This window comes from Vipera ursinii (assembly GCF_947247035.1).
Source record: "Vipera ursinii genome assembly, chromosome: 1".
In the NCBI taxonomy this organism is placed as follows: domain Eukaryota; kingdom Metazoa; phylum Chordata; class Lepidosauria; order Squamata; family Viperidae; genus Vipera; species Vipera ursinii.
The window spans coordinates 51,067,518-51,092,106 of NC_139512.1; the positions used below are offsets into that span (position 1 = coordinate 51,067,518).

The 24,589-nt window shown below is 35.2% G+C and overlaps 1 protein-coding gene across 1 annotated transcript in view; it reads right to left on the bottom strand.

Moving 5' to 3' along the window:
• Positions 1 to 596: 596 nt before the first annotated feature.
• The window catches only part of IFT43 (intraflagellar transport 43), a 70,303-nt gene continuing 46,310 nt past the window's right edge, over positions 597 to 24,589 (bottom strand). The window contains exons 5-9 of the mRNA XM_083350829.1: positions 21,842 to 21,885; positions 4,198 to 4,270; positions 3,885 to 3,960; positions 3,031 to 3,093; positions 597 to 1,092 (exon numbers count right to left, since the gene is read on the bottom strand). Coding sequence (XP_083206955.1) covers positions 973 to 1,092; positions 3,031 to 3,093; positions 3,885 to 3,960; positions 4,198 to 4,270; positions 21,842 to 21,885 — 376 coding nt within the window. The 3' untranslated portion in view covers positions 597 to 972. The remainder of the gene's footprint in view (positions 1,093 to 3,030; positions 3,094 to 3,884; positions 3,961 to 4,197; positions 4,271 to 21,841; positions 21,886 to 24,589) is intronic.

Consider the following 24,589-nt stretch of genomic DNA (forward strand, 5'->3'; position numbering starts at 1 on the left):
TCTCATGTGAACTCTTGGGAAAATTAATTGCCCATCCCTGTTCTAAAGGAACCGGAAAACATGGAAAAAAGCAACGAGCACTTTGGCAATTTGAAACAGGAGGCTCCTTAGATGCTTTTGCACATTCAGACAAATCTCTTGAAAAGATACGCTCATCCCTGCCACTTTCCCTACTATTGTGGTGGCTCAGTAGTTTGAAACATTCTGTTCCAGTTTTGGAGGAGAGTTAGACTAGTCCTATTCAAAATGGAAAAAGTTTTAAATTTCCCTGTCTTTTACACTGGCAATATGTTGCGTGGGTTTTGTAGTTGATGATGTTGATGGCTCCCTTTCGCTGTCCACAGCACTGCTAAGTGTACGGTTAGCTTGGTGATAAGCATAGATAAATCCAGAAATTATGATCTTGGGAAAGCAGTCAAGCCCCAGCATATTTTAGAACAGGAAACTGGTACTCCCAGTTCACTTCCAAATTCAAAAAACTCATGTGATATATGGTGCACTTGGGTTGCTTTTTGTTTGTGTAGCCTCTTCTTTACACATTTATTATTCATGTACATTTAAACAAATCTGAATATATATTAGAGTCACCACTTAAGTGAGGAAAGGTAATAAATCAATTTAATATTCCAGGCTTGTTTATGAATAACTGTAATAGCAATGAGTATAAAACATAACATTTTAAAATGAGGCATACATGTATGTAAGGAAAAAAACATCTTAAAATGGGCATGTAAGTACTTGAAAAAACATTATCTACTGAAGTTTCCCAGTTAATAAAAATATTTCCCAGTTAATAAAAAATATAACCAATTAACGTGAATATCAATGAAAAACTTCTTTTGAATTCTATTAGATATATTTCTGAAACAGCTACTATTACATTGTGTAGACAAAAATAATTTCTAAAATAAAAATCATACTAAAAAGGAATGTCTCTACAACTGTGCTTTTATGCAATCAAACAATCAAAATTCAAGCGTTCTTGTTCAAAATAAGGTTCTCTTCTTTTTCTGATTGCCCAGAGTCCCATTCACTTAGAAGTTCAGAGGCAACCTCTGTGTAGAGATGGTTCCAGTCCCAGATGACGTCATCCTGTCAAAGAACAATAACAAATATAAAACATGTACCAATGGGGGCAAGATGTTTCTAAATATGATGACACAGTTCAAATGGGGGAAAATACATTACAGCAAGGACCCAATGCCTAAGTGCTAATAATGGTAGAAGGATCACTTGTTTTTTGCAGGAGAAGGTCAGAAGAACTTCTCAGCTGGGTTTGTCTGCAGAGATCGCATCTTCCCACTCCATGGGTTAAAAGAAATACTGCCTTAGTGGGGTTACCAGTGAAAGGTGACCTAAAGAGGTTGACTTCTGAGAGTCCCTTTGTTGGCCCAGTCCCTTTGTTGCCCTCATGAATGTTTGGAATATAACAGAGGAAGAACAACTTATTTTTGCTGTATCTTATTAAGAGACATTATGTTTTAGAAAGATGGTGAAAGAACAAAGTTTTGTAGCAACAGATATGGAGGGATGGATAGACTGGTGACCAGTCTCTGTTCCAGGTTGTAGTCTAACCAAGGAAATCCAGGTGACAATCAAGGTGGACCCTTCACTCTTAAGGTTCTGCTTTTTAATGCTACACCAGTTGCTGGTAAAAAATTTATTAACCAGGATTTAATTCTGAGTAAGTACTTGACTTAGTATATATTTTAAGACAAGAGAAGAAAGTTACTGTTTCTCAGTTCTACCCTCTGGGATACTGTGTGATGCAGCAGGCAGGCTAGGGCCAGAAGGTGCTGAAATAGTGGCTGTGATCTATGAGAATTCATCTCACTGACCAGAAGCTCCAACCGACAGTCTTCTAATTTTGAATATTTGCCTCAGTGTTTAGGCAGCCACAAGAATGGAGCAATACTGTTAAAATAGTCATCCCACTGCATAATAATCTCTCATTCTGAGCTAATTGTGATTATTGCTGGTGTGTCAATGCAATATTCTGAATTTCTTGTCTTGATGGATTTCAGGCCCTGTAATAGGCAGAAGGAATAATCTTGAAGAACAGGGGGAAGAGCCACTACTGGTCCAATAAAAGAAATATGAGTCAGGGCCAGAACTGTAATCTGAGAAAACACCTCAGATAAGACCGTCCTTAAAGAAAGGGAACACATTCAGACTTGCAAGATTCTGTTTACCGTATATTTTTATAACACAAGTAGTATTAGTCTGCATGACTTTGGTTCCCTAGTCTGAAAGTCTGACATCAATCTTACATCTCCTCATCTCCAGTCCTATACACAATGAAGTTTATATCCTGTTCACCTGATAGTGATCTGAAAGTAAGCTTTTCCAATGTCACAAAAATCACTCCCTGACGAGCCTTAGATTGGCATCCAGCTCAGAAAATAAATGGATAGTTTTCTGAACATGTTGGCCAATCAGGAGTCCTGTTGAATCCCTGGCTACTCTGTTGAACATCATTTCAAACCATCACTAAGCATCCTCTTCCATTTAGCAGAGGTCAATCGGCACTAGGAAGCTGAGAGCAAAGAAGCAATCAACTATAGTGATGCAGTATGGAGGAATGTCTGGGTTGAATCAGATCAAACGTAGCTTAGGGCTCCTTCAGGCACAATTGTAATTCTACTTCATGGAACAGGCTCCCTTCTTTCAGTCCAACCATATGGCCCCCCCTTCATCAAAATGCCAGGGGAAGGAGAATTGAAACACTTGGGGATTTGTTGTGAGAATATTTTATCATTCTTTGCAGAGTTGATCAATCTCATCTCTGCTTGGACTTCAGTCTTATGTGGGTACTACCTGCTTGCTTGATATGATGGTTCCCGGCCCCAACAAAAAAGCCATAAAAGCGTTAAAAGATTGTCCAGACATGGTGATAAAACCACGCTATGATTCCAATAAGGCAAATTCCAAAAGAAACTGAGAAGAACTGAAACAGTGGAGTGAAACAAACGTTATTTAATGATAATCGATACTGAACAGGTCTAGCAAAAAGATTCAGAATGAACTCACCTCTCGTACTTCTTGTTCTGGTGCTAACACTTTACTGAGCAGTTTGAGATCAATCTCTCCATCCTATAAAAACACATTAAAATCATATCTGCTCCAAGAGCAAGTAGTAGCAACACCTGCATTTTCCCCACAATAGCAAGACAGTCCTATTCCTTCTCTGAAAACCACGTACACCTAGAATGGGAGCAAAGCAGACCGAATGCACCAAACATCTCACTCAGAAAATCCTTTCAAAAGCAATCAGAACATACAGACATTTGGAGAATTGTTTGCTTCTTGGGCGAGGCTCTCTGATGAGTACAATAATTTCCAAAATTCAGTGTCTAGTCTTGTCTCCCAAGTTTCTTAAATCTTTCTTGAAAGACATTCTGTCAAATGAATTATATAACTAAGGAATGTCCAAAGATGATTAAAAGGAACATCAAATATGTTGCATAGACAATAAGAAAATAAACTCACTAGATATTTATTTATAAAATAAGATATTTATTTATTTATTTATAAAAATTTAATAAATAAATAAATAAATAAATTTAGGTTTCTAAGACCAAGAGCTCTATCAAAACAACAGATAAAATATACATATATTACATTAGAATAAAAAGGGACATGTAGAAGCAGTGGTGAGATTGCACCAGTTCGGCAGAACCGGTAGCTAATTTTTTGTTGCCCAGGCCCAAAATGGACTTCCGGAAGCGGCATTCACACAGAGAATTGGTTGTTCACATATTTGAATCCCACCACTGCGTAGAAGGTAATAAATGTCAACTTTTATATGAATAGAAAAGTCTTGCTGCTACCTTCTTCCTGGAAGAAATATAAATAAATCTGAATTTCCATCTGACTGCACTCACCAAGGTTTGGAATGCAGCGTACTTCATGAGTTCATTGTCCAAGTCACGATAGGTCAGCACTCTATTCACCTGAACACTGGTTGGGTTAGAGCAGAAATGAAATTAGCATTCACTAGAGTCTAAAGTATGGAGCTGATCCTAATAAAAAAAGTCTTTTATTAGCTTTACTCAGCAACTACAGCAGCTACTTCCTCCCTTCAGAAGAACTCATTTGCCATTATTATAACACATGATACAACACTCAGCCATGTGGGGCAGAAGTTGATCCCAACAAGACAACTAACTAGCAGAACCAATTCTGGGGTTACTCTACCTAGGCGGGGCTGCCACTTGCATGGCAAAGTCTTCCTCTTGTACTTCCTCCAAGTTAGGGATCACTGGTATATCTGCAAGATATAAAAGATAAGTAAGAAAGAATTACTACAGATTTGCAAAGTTCATTTTGGGAGACGGACCACAATTCATTGATAGAACATAGGCTTTGCAATCTGAAATTATTCGATACTTGGCGTTTCAAATGAAAAACATCAGATGATGGGGAAAACCTCTGCTTGGAAGAGGTTCTATCAACTGGACCAGACTATTCTGGATCAGATGAACAAATAGTCTACCTCAAGGCAAGTACAGGATGTGTGTGTGTGTGCGTGTGTGTGTGTATACACACACACACACGTGTGTACAAATTTTGTTTCTGCAAATACACACACATGTAGAAATTTTGTTTCTGCACAAAAATAACTTAATCAGGCATATGAAATAAGCAGATACTGTGCTGCTGTACTACAATTCCAAATATCCTTCATCGTAGCTATGATGGCTGCTGACATTAGGACATAAATTATCAGCATCTTTAGGGACACATAATCCTTGCCCCATCCTAACAATAGTTGTAACCTATGTGACAACTAACATAATCCTCCTCCTTTCTCTGTTTTAACTGTTTAAGATGACAGATAAGCTTTCTAAGAAAACTAAGTATATTCTAGCATCAGGCAAGAAACCAGAAGTTCTAATCCCACTTTAGGCATAAAAGTCAGCTGAGCCAGTCACTCTCTCTCAGCTCACCTCACCTCACCGGGTTAATATTGTGGGGAAAATAGGAGGAAGGAGTATTATATATGTTTGTTCCCTTGTGTTATTTATAAAAATAGTACAGTAGAATGAAAAAGCTAAATAAATAAATATTTTAACAGATAAAAGCAAAAGAAAAATAGTTGGATGTTTGAATGGAAAAATAATCTTTATTTATTTTGTACAAAGACATGCAGATGCTTATTCATAGAAATACAGGATCCATTTACGTTCTAGTACAACGAAATCTTTCTCAGTCACAACATGACTATTTTAATAAGCTGGCTCTTGAATAGTTTGGTGCTAAAGTCCTCATGCTTAAGCATTGGGCATCATTGTCCTCTGAGCCGTCTTGATCCCGTTCTGAAATTTATTCTAGTGTCCCAGATTAGGTAGATGGCTAGGGAACGCAGGCTCAGCTGAAGTTTTGACTGTTAATTTAAAACATATTTTTAATCTGTACATTGCTGAGGATTGCTTTCTGGGTGGCCTACCAGCGTGATTAATAAATAATGAATAAATCATTAACACACTATCTTAAATAAGGATGATATCTTAGGATTGCAAAACTCATGTAAAATTTTGCCTGTAATTGCTTTTGCATTAAGCGCTGCCTTGTCTGAAACCTTGTCTGAAATTACCATTCAAGAGCAGGAAAAATGCCCGTCCTATGAAGTCTAGTACCCATGTCCAGGTCTTTTTCCAATTCCCCCCTCACAGTTCCAAATGCACAACCCACATCGTCTCCTCCACATTCCTTCTTCTCCTCTGCAGATTCCTCTGACCTTGATGGAAGCAGGACTGGCCCATCTGCAGTAGGGCAAGGGTTAGCGTGGACTTTTGACAAGGGTAATATTTGGAGCAACCCACACAGTGGGATTTCTCTCTAATTGGATGCCTGGTGAAGGGGCTGAATGAAAGAGGCTGAAAACAGAGCCAAACCGAAGCAAAAGACAGTGACAGCTTGGACAGTCTCAGCAGAATAATGCCTTCCAGCTCCTCAACTATCCAAGGACTTGCTGCCTAAAGCAGAGTGGTTTTTAGCTCATAGCTAAATGAATAAACGGAGCTGTTGAGATTCCTTCTTTACCAAATCCATGCCACAGTGATAAAGTATGCGCAGTCACAGAATTGAAGTTTACAAGAGTGCATTTTGCTCATCAATGTAACAATTGCAGCCTCCAGCTGCATGTAGACCAACGGGGTTGAGTGCATTCTACAAATGACTCCACAGCCATCCCTTGCCTCCTACTTCCACTTTCCACTGTATTTTTAACGGCACTCTACTATATTTCACATTACCACATCACTTTCTTTCTCTAGTGTTTCTATACTGCCTTTCTGATCCTTGTATCTTCCTAATAACATTCAGCAACAGGAGAAATTTGATATGGCAGCACAACATCAAAAGTGCTACATTTTCTGATGAGTAACAATCTTCATTAAAAGGCACAAGCTTTCATGAACTACAGCTCAGATAGCACAGAATGGCTAAAGTGAAGTAGGATTTAAACTCAGATGGGGGAAAAAGTGAGGAAAGACAGGATAGTTATGCACGTACAGATTACCGTACACGTGTGGCAGATTAGAAGTACCATATCAAACAACAATTTTAATGTGTTTGTTAAAACCTTCTCAGATATTATGAACCCTTTTGATGTACACTCTGTTACTCAATCGTGTTGATGACGTTTCTTTGTTCCAGAATTTTGAAATCTGCAATGGAGTGTCCTGAAGGATTAAAATGCTCCAGTTTTACTTTGTCCTTTTTGTGAGTTCTGATGTCAAGCTCGCATCCATTAATTACCGGTATTTTGTGCAAAGTGTGGACTGTTTGTCCTACATACATCCCAGTGGGGCACTGCTGGCAGAAAATAGGATAGATCAATTAGAGAAACAGCACGTGAAGACATATCTAATCTTGTGGGCAAAATTATTGGGACTTGTAATGGTGCTGTTGATACAAAAAGTTGGTACAAAAAGATGGTGCTGGTAATAGACATACGTTTCATTGCAGGCTTTAATTCTCATCTTACCATTATTTTCATGTTTCTTCAGACCATCTGGGAGAATCTACTTCATGTAGAATGGTTGAATGTATGCAATTTTGGGCCTGCCACCCAGCCCTGAGAAAGTGCAGTGCTGTTGTTCAATATGAGTTGTAAGTTATTAATAACATATTTGAGTTGCTTGAGTTTTGATATATGGGAGACAACCGATAGTGTTCTGCTGTTTTACTTTTCTCGTACGTCTTTTAATAGTTCTTCCCTGAGGACTGATCTGAATTACTGCTCTTCTTCTCTTTCCTCTATTTTACAACATCAATCTATCTCTTCCAGTCTTCTTTTTCTTCCCAAAACTCAGTGTAGTGTCCTCTACCTCAACTGTCTCTTTTTGCATTTCTATCTGAAACTAAACCCATTTTAGCTTATTCTCAGCTTGCTGTTTCTCAGCCTTGATCATCAATATTGTTCTTTTGCTTTCTTTCTCTGGCTTGCCCCTTTCCAACCTTTTTTTAAAAAAAAACTATTTTCAGACTCAAGAACATCTCATAACTGCTCCTCAGTGTTGATTTAGCTCCCTCTACTGGGCTTAGAATGAATTATAAATGGAGAACAAAGTACTATATTTTTCCATAAGAACACAAAGTTTTTTTTCCCCTTGAATGGGAGGAAGAGATTGTCTTACAATAACTAAGGATATTGTTGTTTAAAAATAAACAAATGTGAGGAAGATTAATTACAGCTAAACTGGATTACTTGCTTGCTGATTTTATTGGATATAATTGGAGAACCTTATTTTATAGACAATGAATTTTAATCAATAGTTATTGATATAATTTATATTTATTCATTTTTGTTATATCCCTGCCTTTTTTGGAATGTGGCTTATAATGTACATAAATACATGTAAGCACCCGTATACACAAGTACAATATATGTACTGATACATTTTTATGAAGAAGAAATTCTCCAGGACATTTTTACCTGGGAGGACAGGATGGGTAAATTAGTTATAAAACACCACAACTGTGATGTTTCTTGTCAACTGCAGCAAAAAAGATCATAAAATCAGTTGGTCACATGGGTGACCTGCTTTATGACCATCATGATTTACAACCTTAATGGGCCGGTTCAATTACAGTTGTCAGTTGAGGACTATCTGTATACAGGTCTTGAATAAGTCACATACATTGTGTTTAAAACCCAGCTAAACTTGGTTTTTGAATGCCTTTTTAAGAGACTCTGGGTGTCCAAAAATGCTGGATTAGAGCTGCAATGCCTGCACATGCTAAGAACCAGAAATTACAACTAATAAACTCAGCAGCTATTAAAGCAAATAGACAAAATTCACAGACCACAGGGCAACTTCTAATTTAAGTAATGAATTGAGGTCAATTCATACAACTCATTTAATGTTGCAAGGCCTGCTGTGAGCACTGAATACAGCGATGGCTATCCAACTGCTTCACCACAGGCATGAGACTGCCAGTCGGTCAAGGCTGAACTGAATCTATCATGTACTGATTATTCTAAAAGTAGAATGGTTATTCTAAATTAGTGGAATGAGTCCTCTACAACAAACCAAAAATCAGAAAACATAAAAATGGAAAAAAAATCAAGAATTAAAAAAATCATTTGCCTATAAAATATTAACAGCTCGATATTATTATTTGGAGGTTTTTACAACTTTTTGAAGTCAGCCATATTCTTTAGTAAAAATTACTAAAATATACACTATGATTAGTCCTAAAATTAATTAATACCAGTAAGCCTAATGTATTTATCTTTGTTAGTAATGATAGAAGACTTTATTCTGATATCTGCTGGGAGGCAAATTTTGCCAATCATGATTTTTCCAGATCTACCTTAACCTGCCTTCCAATAAGGCAGGCAGATTCCAAATAACTGGTAGAAGAAACACTTTCTAAAGATAACTTCAGTTCAAAAGTAAAATCAATCGCCAAGAGAACATTTGTTTCACTTCACTTGGTGTGTTCAAGTAGAATCTCTGTATTGAGTAAAAGAAAAAATTGACTTGAACGGCTTTTTCCAACTCTTCCACAAGTAACTTGTTACAGACTAACCTACATGGCTCAGACTGCTGCATGCAGAGAACATAATCAGTACAAGATGCAAATTATCAAAAATGCTTATTTAAGGCAAAATTTTAATATATTTTTATTTAGTTCTCATTAATATCAACAGCATTTACTTCTGAAATCTTTGCATTCAAACAGACAAGTGATTCTAGACAGAGGAATAGAGAAGCCCAATAACTGTACCTCAAATATACACATCTCAGACTAAACATTCCAGAACTATCTAGAGAATTCCAATTGTTAGGCTGACTAAAATATATTGAACAATAATTAAAATAAAATATGGAAAATGGTACTTAATTGAGCTCCTCTGAAGCAACAAGTGTCTAGATTTTCCAACTATGGGTTCAAACCAGTGGTGAGATTCAAATATGTGAACAACTGGTTCTCTTTGTGGATGCCGCTTCCGGAAGTCCATTCTGGGCCTGGGCAACAAAAAATTAGCTACTGAAGTTCTGCCGAAGTAGTGTGGAACCGGCTGAATCCCACCACTCGTTCAAACCCTTCTAAAAGAATTGGGTGACACATACTGAGTAGAGAATAAGACTGCAAAAGAGGGAATAGAGCTCCTTGGCAAAATATCATTATGATTAAATTGTTTTACTGGGAATGACTATTGTTTGTCTGAAGCTTGTCTGATAACAAGAGCTTAGGAACAACTGCTGTTTGTTCTAATGTTTCATAGCATATAATCTTATGTTAGGAATGGAAGGATATGGCCCTCCAAATACACTAAACTACATCAGTCTTAACAAGAAAAGCCAATTGATTAATACATCTACCCAGCCATACTTTAGGATGGCACAACATATCCAACACCCTATTAGATTAATAATCAAATTCTCATATGTTTATGAACTGAATGTATTTATTTATATATAGGTTTGCTCTTATGGTCATTGTTAAAATCAACTCCTAAGTAGCTATGCTCCACATAACATTCACAATGATGTAGATCTATGAGAAGACAGAAACTAAATTTTTATATTTATTTAACATTAATTTTCTGCCTTTTTTCTGTATCTTCAAATTACAGGATCTTTCAATTTTACAAAAGGTTGTGGAACAAATTTTCAAGTTGAAAAACTATTAAGTATCTTGTAGTACATTTTCAAATTTTCCCAATAATCAAAGTCTGCCCCAAATAATTTATGATAGCCTCTGATCCTACTTATTGACTTGCTATTTTTAGTATCCAAATTAGAATGAAAACATCTCCCAGTAATCATCTAGTTTTTATTATTACAGAATCCAAAAATGTAAATAGTTATGTACAATGCTATGTTTATAATGTTTATGTACAAAACTAGAAAAATCAAAGGACATAAAGAGATTTGAAAAATTAACTGGCCTGTTTTGTGCAATGAGAGGCTTTAAAACAAAAAGTTTATCCAATTTATATAAAAGAAGTTGATTTTCAAGGCATGGAACTTCAACATGCAATTCTAATTTCCTTATGACTGCAAAACTTTTTTTTTTTTTTGCTAAGCACTGTTACCTTCCGCATCACGTTTAGGGAATTTTAAACAGGCAAATGGAAGAGGGCCTGATTGAAGATGAAGTTAAATGAAAGAAATTGGTCTCATTTAGCACATGACAGGATTCATCTGTGTTCTAAAGTCCACTGAGGTAGCATCATGGGCGTTTCATATTCATGAGCTGCTGCGACACTGTGTTCCCGCATTTACAAAGCACCATGTTCGGCAAATTCTGTCCCTATGGACACCCCATGCATTTCATGGTCCTGTCAGACAGACATCAAAGACTACAGTAACCAAATACTAGAAAGTGGTTTTAATTAGCAAATTTCAATCTGGTAATTTATTTTTCTTCTAAATAGATATAAGAAAACTAAAGCAGAAAGCAACAGGCTATAGCATTCATAAACTGCAAGGAACCAGGAATGAAGGCAGACACAAATAAGGCTGCTCATTCAGTTTTGTAAGGCCATTCAGGAAGCTGATGAATGATATGTTCCATAGCAACTATGTACTGGCTGCCATACTAGAAAAACTAAGAGTTATAGTTAATTTTTCTGAGATCAGCCTAATAAACATTTGTGGAGTATCTGGGAAGTAGGTTTCAAATCTTTTCACTAAAAACAAAGCCAAGGCTTTAGAAAATCAAGAAGTCTAAGAGCTCTTCAGGAAGCTGAACCTGTACTGTACACAGACTCCCTAAAGACAGAGATTAGTCATGTCAATATATAACATTAAACTATGATTTATATTAACCCTGGTTTTATTCATGAAATATCAATTAATTCTCAGCACCCCAATTGCCTTTCTCCCATCTCTTTTGCTTGCTGACCACTGAACTTACTACAAAAACAACAGTGAAAATTTTAAAACTTGAAAAGCCAAAGAAAAATAGCCCTTCCCCCCTTGAAGTAACCCAAACAGGACTGACTCAGCATAAGCTCTTTTTGACAGTTACATTATTATCGTCTTTTCCCAACCTCTCAAATACATTTGCTCTGTACAGAAATGTTTCATTTAGCTATGCCAGCTACAACTAACTTGGGGTTCTTTGGACTGCAAAATTACAAACGTGCACAGTGTGGTCAGTCTGAACTGCTTTTTATGTTAACAAATTTAAGCACACTACCCTTCAGATCCTGCTATCCTATTTCAAAGGTGTCAATTCATTCTTAAACATTTTTTCCTTAAAATACCTTGAAATGCTATAGAAGCCCTCTGGATGCTCCTTAGCACTCCCAGAAATCATCAGTATTGTACAAGCCAAGTGGACTGATGGACAGTTCAGTAACAACTAGAGATCTACAACTTCCTCACTCTGGCAGAATATTTCTACCTTGTTGACTAATCTTAGCCCAAAATGTACACAAAAAGGTTACTCCTTCTGGATTCACTGATAGTTTGACAGTGAGATTGCACTTATAGCCTTTCCTGTCTTCTCATGAATTAGTGCAGCTCATTTACTCTTTGTTTATTCTCCTTGGAAGCATAGATACCAAAAAAAACTTCCATAGCCCAGCCCATTCCAACAACAGTGCTCATAAAACAACACTCTGAGAGATTTTTCATACATTTTAATTCTAACATTTTTATGAATGCGTTCTTGGTTCTAAATTATAAAGATTATATACTGTAGTTTTCTTCCTTTAAGTAGTATAAACATAAGAAATTTTCAGAACTTTTTTATGATGGTTGGATGGCAGGTAGCAGGAGCATACATTCTTAAAAAAATTAACTGGAAGAAGTATTTTAGTCGCACTTCAGCTTTCAGGAAAAAAGACCAAAGCACAAGGTTCAGATTATTCTCAAATCAAATTGTATTCTAATATATGATAGAACATAGCATTGCCTTTTTTTAACATAAATGCACTTAAGAATAATAGATGCTGAAGACAGCATGACTCATTTTGCTCAGAGGTCCTTAATCAGGATATAGTTAAAGTTTTGAAAACACATTGTAGATACAAAATAGTTGTCATGGTGGGTTTGACCAATCACAAAACAGATGTTCATTTGAAGGCAAAATTATCCATCATCTTATTCTAATGGTGCTTCTGGCTCTATGAAGGTCCCTAAGATATAGCATACAGATTATGTTTGAGGCTGATGTTCTGTAGCATGCTATTACCCATGTAGAACTTCTGCAAGTTCTTCCACACTGTAAAGTTCTTCTAGTTATCATTTAGTTATTTGCTATAGGTATGGAGTACCAGAACACAGCAATGAGCTATTATCTTGTTCATTTTCTTTATTACTGAAAACTGACTCTCTGCTATTAAGCAAGTACAGCATATGTGATCCTTGTTCTCTTAGGCAAATCTGAGACATAAAATTTCCTTCATGGCCAATCCGGAATTATAATATATCACTATTATGCTATTCACTACAATATATATCTTCATAGATATTATAACACTTCAAGTAATAAGATTTACTAAAATATACCTATTATAGTTAACTGCACTCTGAATGGCCTTATCTGATCAATGTTGGAAGCTAAGCTGGGTTGAAATCAGAGTGCCAGGAAATCTCAGAACTGTAGACTGGACTACTAAGTAAAAATGAATTACAGAAAAAGGCAATGGGAAACCATTTCCCAAACACATTCTTCGATCATTAAATCTTCAAGAGTTGAACTTAGTTTGAAGGAAGCATTCAGTGTAAGTCTGGTTGTCAATGAGTATCATTTCTTGCAAAATACAAACTTATCCAAAAACTTTGTGGATCTCTGTATTTTTTCCACCTGTCACCCAACTGATAAAAGGAGATCCGAAACATATGTGAGAATTGCAGCTAGAAATGCTATGTGCATATATGTCTGAAAACTGAGATTTCATCTAAAGAAGAAAAGAAGACACAAATCCAAAGAAGGTAGCATGAAATACCAAAGAGGAGAAACTGTAGCATCAGGGTACCGAGAGAAGCAGAAATAGACTTCCAATAAGATGTGATGTGCTAAAGGGACATTTATCTCTTTCTGCCCCCCCCCAAAATAAACAAAATAAAACTTGTGAAGAAAGATAGTAAGCAGGAAATTAATTCAAAGTATTTCTACCATTTCCAGTATTTTGGGAAATTAATCACATCATATAAACAAGGAAATAGCTTTTTTTTCTGTTCATCTGCTATAGTGCAGATCTCTCTTGGATAGCCCTTTATGCAGCTTCTAGAGAAATTGTCATAAACTTGGGGCATGAGACTGAATTGGAGTTTCAACCACAATTTCCAATTACGGTAGTGAGAGTGGTGAATAATTATTTATTCAAATTACCGTATTTACCACCTTTATTACAGTAGTTGGAAATTGTGGCTCAAACTCCAATCAAGATGGGAACTTACAGAAATTCCATCTAATTTATAGTTTGGGACATTAACAGTTTTGAGATTCAAACAACTTTGAGCTGGTAGTCAGTAACACATAAATTTAATAAATTATTACTATTATTCCTTGTCTTTCACAGTATAATGAGAAAGTTGGTAAGATTAGAATAAGAAACTAAGTTGAAGAAAACAAGAAAATAATTGCAGTTTTAATTGCTCAAGATGCAATAAAAACTAAAGAGCTTGGTATAATTTCTTTAGAGCACAAAGAAACATGAGTACAAGCTATAACAAAACCTTTTTTAGTTCTGGACAGACTGTTGAACTGGCTGATGCATCTTATTGTGTGCCTTCTAGCTCCTCACAGTCCCTTGATCCTGTTGTTATTGAATTTCTTTGGAGATCAAATTAAGATAAAATATTGCAAACACTCCAGAATTTCATCACATTTAGAATATGGAGAAAAGCAATTGATATTCCTTCCATACCTTATTTTTTATTTATTTATTTTTTATTTTAATTCCATTTATATCCCGCCCTTCTCCGAAGACTCAGGGCGGCTTACAAGCTTAGCAGTATCTACCTTACAGAATCTACCTTACAGAATGAAACAGAAGTATGAAGAGTTTCACCAAGCAGACCTCCAGGTGAGGCATCAAGAAATAAAAGCTTTTCTTATCTTTAGATACTGTTATATGGAAATTTTACAATCTAGAAATGACTATTTATTACCTCAATGAATGCCTGACTACAGTACTCAGAGAATCACAAAAGGAACACAACAGTCTATCTAGAAATAATTCATTGGTTTGGAAGCTTGATGAACCTATCATCTGAACAAATTGAGTTTTTCTCCCTTTCTTTTCTTTTCTACCTTTCCTTCTTTTCTCTCCCCCCCCCAATTCTTAACTAGAATTTAGGGAGTGAGGGTTAGTTTACTTTCTTTTAATTAGATATTTAATTAGATATTTAGAGTTTGTGTAAAGAGTTTTGTTAATATTTTTGTTAGACAGATTTTGTTTGTGTAGTGGTTAAGATGCTGTCCTAGAAAACAGGAGAACGTGAATTAAAGTTCCGCCTTAGGCATGAAAGCCAGCTGGGTAATCTTGGGCCAGTCAGTCTCTCTCAACCGAACCTTCTTCACAAGAGGAGGAAGAAGCATTATGCATGTTTGCTGCCTTGAGTTACTTATAAAGTAATAAAGGCAGGATACTGTTGTGATTCAGGGTCAGCCTGTGGGTTCGGCAGTTGGGTTGGACGACTCAGAGGAGGAGGGGGGGTGTTGAAGAGCTTGCTGAGGGGGTTGAAGATCTTGCTGATGAGAGCCCTCAGCCAGGCCCCTCCCACCTGGTCACGACGGAGACCCAGCTGTGTGAGCCTGACAGCGTGGATGAAGATGACCCACAGCTGTTCAAGGACGCCCGACGCAGGAGGCAGTCAATCAGGAGTAAACAGAGGAAGGCAATGGGGCACCTCGGAAGGAGGCAGAGAGAAGCCACGCCCTGAACTGTATAAAAGGGGAATGCGTGGGAGGGCTGGTTTGCTGAAGGCAACCGCTTGATTAGTTCCTGTTTCATAGCTCCTGTTTCATGGTTGGTGTCTTGTTTTGCTGTTTTATGTTAATAAATTTGGCAGGCTTAATTCCAGCCTCTTGCCGTTTGTAAAGGGGTTGTCCCTGCCTTTTCTGCAGGGCCGGTAGCAGGCTGGTACAGAACAGATACAAATCAAATAAATAAATAAACTGTGGAGTGTTTAAAATCCCCAAAACAATACAAACAACAACAAAAAACCCACAAAAGTCATTAAAACATAAAAAAAATATATTAAAACTTTAAAAAATATAATCTGCAGGAGAACAGCATTCACTTTCCTAACAGTACAAACACTTAGCAGGTTCTTCACCAACATCACTGGATATCCAGGCCCGATGGCAATCTCTATCTTCACTTAACAGACAAAGGAAATGATAAAAACTGAAAGAGACACATTTCAATTCAGGGAAGTTAGGAAACTGACACAAATAAAAGGGATTCTTGCTTTTCAACAGAGTCAAATTTTAAAAGGGAAACTTGGTATAGAAAAATCTTTATAGGAAAGTAAGAAGAATAAAATATACACTGTTACAAGATTTCTACTGAATAAACTATGTTACCATATATTTAAAGTACAGGGGATAATATATAAATTCTCAAACTAAGTATTAATTCAAATTAATATTTCCAGAGGCATAAATCATGGAAATGTATTTATATATCTAGAAGGGAAAATACATCAAAATAATATGTGTAGTTACTAGAAATGAAAACAGTTATTTTATATATTGTTTTTTAAGCCTATAAATAGAAGTAATACATGTAAAATTGGTCAATTACTGTTTGAACTGAATATTAAATGCTACATGTAATTAATTATGCAATTATAAAATTACTTACAAAATTATGAAAAAGCAAAAGCAACTGAGTATGTAAATTGTGCTGTATTAAACAATTTAATAGCTGTAAAATAATAAAACTTCATATTTGAGAAACCAGCTAAATAAATTGATTTTAGGCAAACAATATTCCTTGGTTTAATTAATACAACAAACATATAAGAATTAATGATTGGCCATGTGCCAATAGTGGTGATTCTACCCTGGAATGTTAACAGACTGCAAAAGTTTTAAAAAGCAAGCCGATTCAGTTGTCTTCCTATTAATTCTATCAATGCTGCCTCAGGGCATGATACAAAAATGACATCTGTAGATGCCACACATTATTGCTTCCTACAGAACAGATTTTAGATTTAATTGTACACTAGCTCTAAGTAATGCAGGAGAACTGAGCCTTACAATTCCTACATTGAGAGCACTAGAGAACAGTATTCTGTTTTTTTTCTATAATATTCATTTTGCAGATGGAAATTTCCCAGAATTACTCAACTATTAAACACAGAATAATGCTTGGTAAAGAGAATAAATGGGTTGAAGGAAACTACTACTTAGGTTATAAAATCTACTAAAACCTGTTTTATCTTGGGGACTTCAAATATTATCCATTATAAAGCAAAACAATTTTTCAAAAGCAGCACTGGCCAAGGTCAAAAACATTTAATTAAAAACCAAAAACAACATTCATTTAAACTAAATTAATTTTAGTATTCATTTAAAATGTTTTGTTCATAATGTTACACCACTAATAATATAATTTCAAGATTTGGATCAGTTTTTATTTTGATAAATTAACAGAAGCATAAGTTTTAGTATTTGTACTATGTATCATTCTTTCACAGTCAAAAAAATCAGCTGCAAAGCAGTATAGCCTACCTGAGGAAAACTTCTCTCTAACGCAGTGTACCTGTGAAAAGCTTCTGATTGTAACAATCAATACTGATGGTTATAACGGTAAGAAGAAGCAAGTAACAGAGACGGCATAGGAGGCATAGTAAGAAATCATTGTTGGATAGAATACGTTCATAACTCAGAATGTGAATTAATAGGTAAAACTAAGTCATATACAAAAAGCTACCTTGAAATCATCAGAAAATATAAATATTATAAGTAATAATTATAAATCACTAAAATGTTTCTAAAATAAATAATACATACTATCATAATTCTGTTAACACTACCAAAACTAAATAATACTAAATAATACTAGCTCCTATTTATGTAGTAGTTGAGTTCAGGTATGAACAGTCCTATGTACAGACTAAGTAAGAAGGGAAAGAAAATAGAAAGTCTATATTATTATACTATTGTTGTTGTTGTTAGTTGCGAAGTCGTGTCCGACCCATCGCGACCCTATGGACAATGTTCCTCCAGGCTTTCCTGTCCTCTACCATTTTATTATTATACCATATTATACTATACAGTTACATTAATGAGAACTACTTTAATATATGATCAAAAAGGAACTTCTCATAAATAACTTAATCAATTTTGTTAGAGCACAGATATATCTATTTTATTTCATCCTTTTCATAATTGAGTAGGGGAAAATAAGACAAACTGAATTTATGTTAAATTTCTTACTGTATGTATGATTTTATATATATATATATACACGATTAGTATATATATATATACATGATTAGTAGAATTCATGACATTTTAATTTCCAGAAACTTCTCAGAAGCTCCTTCATTGCACATGAAGCAGTTATAGCTGACAGCCACTGGGACTGATCACAGTCACTCAGAATCAGATTTTCATAATTCAGACAAGGACTCCAATTGCTGCTTTCTTTCGTGCTGTTAGCAGATGAGAAATTGATGGGGGGAGCAAATCCTGAGGGAAAAACACTACAATTAAGGGCTATGCAGCTCCCTTGCTGTCCCTCTACAGCTGCAATTTTCAAAGGAACTTGCCTTAGGCACTTTCAAATGATGGCACCTCAGTTCTGTAATCATATTTCAAGAGCTTTTCTTAAAGGGTCTTTTAGATAAACTTAGTCTATCAACCACACTTAAGGACTCAACAATCACAGCTACAATATGACAATGTACTGTTTTTCTGAATTTTGGCATAAAAATATCAAACATTCCATTTACCATTATCCAACAACTTTACACAAATGATGCAAATACTGCCTATTCTTTTAATCATTTATATCCAGAGTCATAAAGTGTATTAAAAAAAAGGGATAACCATTTTCAGAAATAAGTTTTTTAGATGCCTTATTGCTATCATAACAAATCTGATCAAGTTTATCATACAAATTGATAATTTTTATTTTTTCTTTGCCCAATTATAACTTTTACTCTCTAGTAATTCTTTGACTGTAGTGCAAATCTATCATACTATCAGACCTGCATAAATATTAAGTTAAATTAAAAAATAAAATAATCATTTTTAATTTGTTTCTTCTGTCAGAAGAATAATTTGGGGTTCCAATGCGAGCTGGGATTGTGCAAGTATAAATAAAAATCCAGACAGTCACTAAATAAACTGTTGTAAGTCGAGGACTACCTGAACAGCAATTAGGTTTCATCTGTAGGAACAAGTAACACTGAAATTATGCAATTCAAGAGAAGTAGAAGGTTGACCTACTTAGGACAATCAAATCCAAGAGTAGAATTCCTGATTTTTTTATTGTATATAGTTATTTTCCTAGCTGTATTTCCCATAAACAGAGCTAGTCTAGAAGACTAGCTTTCTAAATAAAATACTTTCTAAATTAAATACTAGTCTAGAAGACTAGCTAGTGTTTAATTTAGAAAGGAGATAAATGAGGGGGACTTGACTCAAACATACAAAATTGTGCATAGTGTAGATCAAGTGGACAAGGAGAAGCTATTTTCCTTTTCCCAGAATACTAGAACCAGAGGTCAAACAATGAAATTGAATACTGGAAGAATCAGGACAGACAAAAGGATTTTTTTTTGTACACAACCTATAGCTAAACATTGAAATTTGCTTCCGTGAGATGCTTAGCCTTGATGGAACTGTGATTGCCTCTGGAGTCCTTCTGCTTGGAGACTGGTAGACTTTCTTGTGCAGTTGGTTGGACCACTGTAAGAACAGACTGCTGAACTAAATGAGCCAGGGGTCTGATTCAGCAGGGCACTACTTATGTTCTTAATGAAGAACTTAACAAATAAAATAAGGTCATAATGGATAGCAAAATATAATTGCAATCAGAATGAAGATCTTAAGTTAGTAGGGATGATATTGCATAGCTATAAGTATACTCACTTGTGCTTAGCAAATCAAGGAAAGTGAAGAAATAAAATATTTCCAAAGAACAAGCTACCACTTCTTGCAAACTGATTACTTTGAAAGACTTAGTACTTTTTATTTAGACCCATAAAGCAGTTTGAGCTTGGAATAAGTACCTTGCTCTGTGGAAATTCTTAACAGATAGCATTTTTTCAATTCCCATTTTAGCCTGGCATCTCCCATCTCATCCAGCTCTATTATTGAGCTGAGCTCAGTCACTTCTGCCCATTTTCCCTGTTGACATGGATAGAAAATTGAGCAATTACCCTTAAACGCTTTTCTCTTAGATCACCCAGATTGCTACATACACAATATTAAGTCCTCAATTGCCCCTGGCCAAAAGTGGTTCAACCAGGTCTGTCTTTTAGGAATTAAACAATTTTTGTTGCTTGCAAGAGTTTATTATTCCTAGGGTTGTCATCTACTAAATCCTATTAAAATAGCTTCCCATGGTGCAAGCTAGTCTTTCTCTAAATCTAAAAACAAGATAAAAACAAGACAGAAATAACTCAAGTCATTCCATTAATCATGCAATGTGCATTGGTTAAGTATATTCATATACATATATGTACCACAAAGACTTAATAAATTGATTAAACTGTACTATTTCAACTATACAAACTTTGCTAATGAGTCCTATATCTAAAACAGAATTTGAATTCAGGAAATTTGTTGGAATTTTTTACAAAAAGTGTAGTTTCTAATTTTTATAACTGTATTATAGAGCTGAATGAAAAAACGCAATAGCAATATCTACAAACAAATGAAATTTCAGTTATAATATAGACACCCAACAATGGGGTTAGCTAATGCCATTGTTCTTTGTTTAAATATTTTCAAAAAGATACAAATATATTGAAAAGATGCATTAGAAATCATACATGCAGTACATACAAATTTGAGATAAATAGTGTTATGAAGTAAAGGGGTAAGAAAGAGTAAGCAAATTTTTTAAAGCATACGAACACGGAATATAGCTAAATATAATTTATACCAATATCATTCATCTTTCTAACTCATTTGATTTTATCAGGTCTATATATCACCTCCTACATTTACTTTTCTTCTTTACAGCTCACCCCTATGACCATTTAACTACAGTTTTTTGATCCTCCTTCCATTTCACACATTCATCTCCCTTCATATTTGTTTGTGATTGATATATTCTGTCTTTTATTATCAAACTACCTCAGTATAATCATTTCATATGAATTACTCATTTTGTATCCCCACTAATCCAGTTCCCATTAATTTTTTGATTTTATATTGTCTTTTACCACACACGATTCCCATTATACTTACTTGTATGTTTCTCTTAATATACCCAAGTTTTACTTCCATGTAAAAGAAAAATAGGCATGGGGCCAGGTTCTCTGCAGGACCAACTCTCCCTAGGGACATCTACCTGTCCTAACATGATCAGATAGGATGGGCATGGTCCTAGTCCCTTCCCTTAAACATTGTCATCCTATGGAATGTAGGAAACATGCCTTTTCCATGATAGCCCTTGCCCTATAAAAAATCTTTTCTCTAGCCCTCTAGCTTTCTGAAAAACACTAAAGACCTGGTTTTTCCCTAATGTGCTGAGATAGGACAAGGTGGATGAGAGATTCTAATGAAGGACTACATGTTAACTTTGGTGGCAGGTTCTTAGCGTTTAATTAAATATTAAACATTTAATGGATATATGTATCATGTTGGTTTATTATTGATTTTTTTAAAAAAATATTGATTGATAGCTGCCCAGAATTTAGTATAAGATGGGTGGCTATATAAATGTTTAAAATAAATAAATAAATGTGCAGAAAGACCAGCCATTTTTGTTCTTTCAACAAATTCATTCTTCACCATAGAACCCACATTTTTATCACCATTTGAATGTCTTAAAAAGTTTTAACAGCATTCTACCAAGATACACAAATTCAGTTAGTTCCTCTAATTTTTCATTAAACTGTATTTTATACATTATTTGGGGAAGCAGAGTACAAGAATTTATTAAAGTGCTTGCCTTAAAAACATACATTGAAGAAAAATTGGGTATAAAATTTTGTATATTTTAAAAAGTTGTAAATTAATAATAAATATTAATATTCTAATGACTTGATATCAAAAACAAAAACAAATAGAACAAAATGCATGATAATATACAAATAATGATTTTACATTAGAAAGATATCCTAAATATCTTTGCTGCCTTCCAGCCAGAGAAAAGTTGAATTTATATATTGTAATGAAGTCATCAGAAACATGAGAGTACCTTAATTTTAATTAAAAGGGAAATTTGTACCTTCTCCATTATCTGCCTCTGTGCTCTGTTGTCTTAGACGATGACTGGAAAATATTACAAAGTGAAGTCACCATTAGAGGCAAGTATATAAAACAGTATCTTAAGTTTTCTTCTGAAGAACTCAATATAGCACTTTTTTGGCTTAAAAAGAACTATAAACCTACAAATTATTAGAAAAGAGAGTGCATCTTTGCATATCTTTTTGCATGTATATCAATCTTGGTGTTTCACAATTACATTGACTCCAGCAAAGACCATACCTGAAGACTGAATCAAAAGTAATGTCTCTAACTCCATATTTTAGCTTAAACAGGGATATTTTAATAAGAAAAAATATCCTTGAAATTAGCTCCAGACTTCAAGGGTTTAAAAAGTCTTTTTTGCAGATTTGGTAAGAAAACATTTTCCAAGTCATTCTCTTGATTTGTCATTTGTATTTCCCTCATAATTTTTAAAACCTCAGCCATTTTCTTTAATATATCCAATAACCCAATAATAAAGGACAATAAAATTTTGTCCTTTTCTAAATCATTCTCTTGGTTTATTGTTTGTAGTTCCACTTACATTACTTTCTCTGTTGTGTCAGAAAAAATTCATATCTATCATTCCCTCAACATATTTTGGACATAATTTATCTATACAATCAGACATCTTCACTGACGCTGATATTGTAGCTACTAATTTCTAACTCAATTCTTCAAAGTTCTCCTTTAATATTTCCAATGTTATGATGTTTTGTGTCATTTTATAAGTCCCAGTTAACCAGTACCAAAAGCAGGCTTGTATTTTTCAAAACTATTTACCGGTAGAATCTTTAGTCCCCTCTAGCTTCCAGTTTCTAAAATCATAAAGTCATTTATTTTTTTGTTATGAATAAGGATAACCAAAATAATTCTGTTTACATGAGAAGCTACTTATTTTTTGTAATTAATTCTAAAATCTTATAGTAAATGTCAATATTCCAAATTTAACTTGACCTCTAGTCCATTTCTTAGATCAAAATCATATTTAGCTTTTTGCTGTTTATTTCAAATTCTTTAATTTTTTTTAAAATCCCATTTATATCCCGCCCTTCTCTGAAGACTCAGGGCAGCTTACAATCTAAAGCACAAATCAATGTGTTTAGCAATATCCTTAATTCTATGTATATGCCTGCTTATTAGGGCTTTCGGGGGGCCCCAAGCTTCATTATTACAAAGTCAGCTTATTGCCCCCAACAATCTGGGTCCTCATTTTACCTACCTCGGAAGGATGGAAGGCTGAGTCAACCTTGAGCCCGGTGGGACGCGAACCTGCACTAATTGAAGGCAGCTGGTGTTACTTAAGGAGGCATTAGCCCACTGCTCCACCAAGGCTCTTTTTAAGCTTGTAATTAATTTCAAAGTTGGAGCTAAACTCATGGAGCAACTTTTCAAATTTGTTGTTCCAAAGGTCTCTAATAGCTTTAAAACGGTTAACAGGCAATTTCTGAAAGTGATTAAAGAATCTTGCAAAACTAGTGTCTTTTAAAAGGTTCTGCTTGTCAGGCACAAAGGATCAGATCCACACAGGAAGATCCAATTAAACTGATTTATTGCTATTCACGCCTATGCCCAGGAATATTCTCAACTCATGATTAGTATCTACTAGGAGTCATGATTAGTATCTAGTGTACTCGGCTTATGGTTACATAGACATTCTAGGCTGATTCCTGTTTTAACTCTTCCCTCAGGTTCTGCCACTCCTTCCCCTACACTGCTGCAGTTGCAAGCAAGATGGCTAATCTCTTTTTCTCCCACTGCTCAAACTCACAGAATACTGTCCTGCAGTCTCCGCAAGGAGCAGACATCCAGAGTATATGTCGATGATCTACCATCCTCTCGTTATCTGGAGAGGTTCCAAAAAACTGGTCTACTCATTGGTTCTTTGATGTTTGCTGTGGTGACTGTGCCCTGTCTACAATTTGCTATGCCTTCTCCAGAAGTTCAGTTCATCAAATCTTTTCATGTGAAACTTGACAGTTGCTGCTACGGGTCATGCACTTCATTCTTAATCACACAGAGAAATTAGTTCACCATCACCTTCTTAGGCACAGTGATGCACAGTATTTGCTTCATACAGTCACATTGACATAAACAACTGTATTTAGCAGTCCTGAACAGCCATACGTTCAGTGAGGGTCTGCTGCTTAAAGTTTACTGACAAGTACTCACTACAGGTTGATATTTCACAAATAATAGCATCACAACTTTTTCTTATAGCAAATTCTCACCACTTGAAGTGAAAGAACAGATGCTAAACTACACTTCAAAACTTCTAGCACATCAGTACTGCCATCTGTTGGAGATTTAATATTGGCAGTGCAACTTTTCTTTCATCCAGAGTCATGGGCAGCCATATAAATTTAATGAACAGGTAGACAAAACATTGTAAAAATCCAAGCACAGGCATCAGGAATGAAAGCAGCTTTTTAAAAGAGTGGCTTCCAAATGTCCAATTGTTATTTTAAATTATTTGTAATACTTCAGATTTTAAGTTGAAGTTCTTTGGGGATCGTAAGACTTCAATCTAATCTATTCCCCTTTGGCATTTAAGAAAATAGTTCAAAAGATTGTGCAGCAATCTAGTTTCTAAGAAGAAAAGAAGATTCGTAGCATGTGTAGGTACAGATATTGCACACAATGCCAACTTGTGCCTTTTCTCAGGGTCATATACTGTATGTACTTAGGCAGTTACCTTCGATCAAAGGAAGAATATGCAGGTGCACCC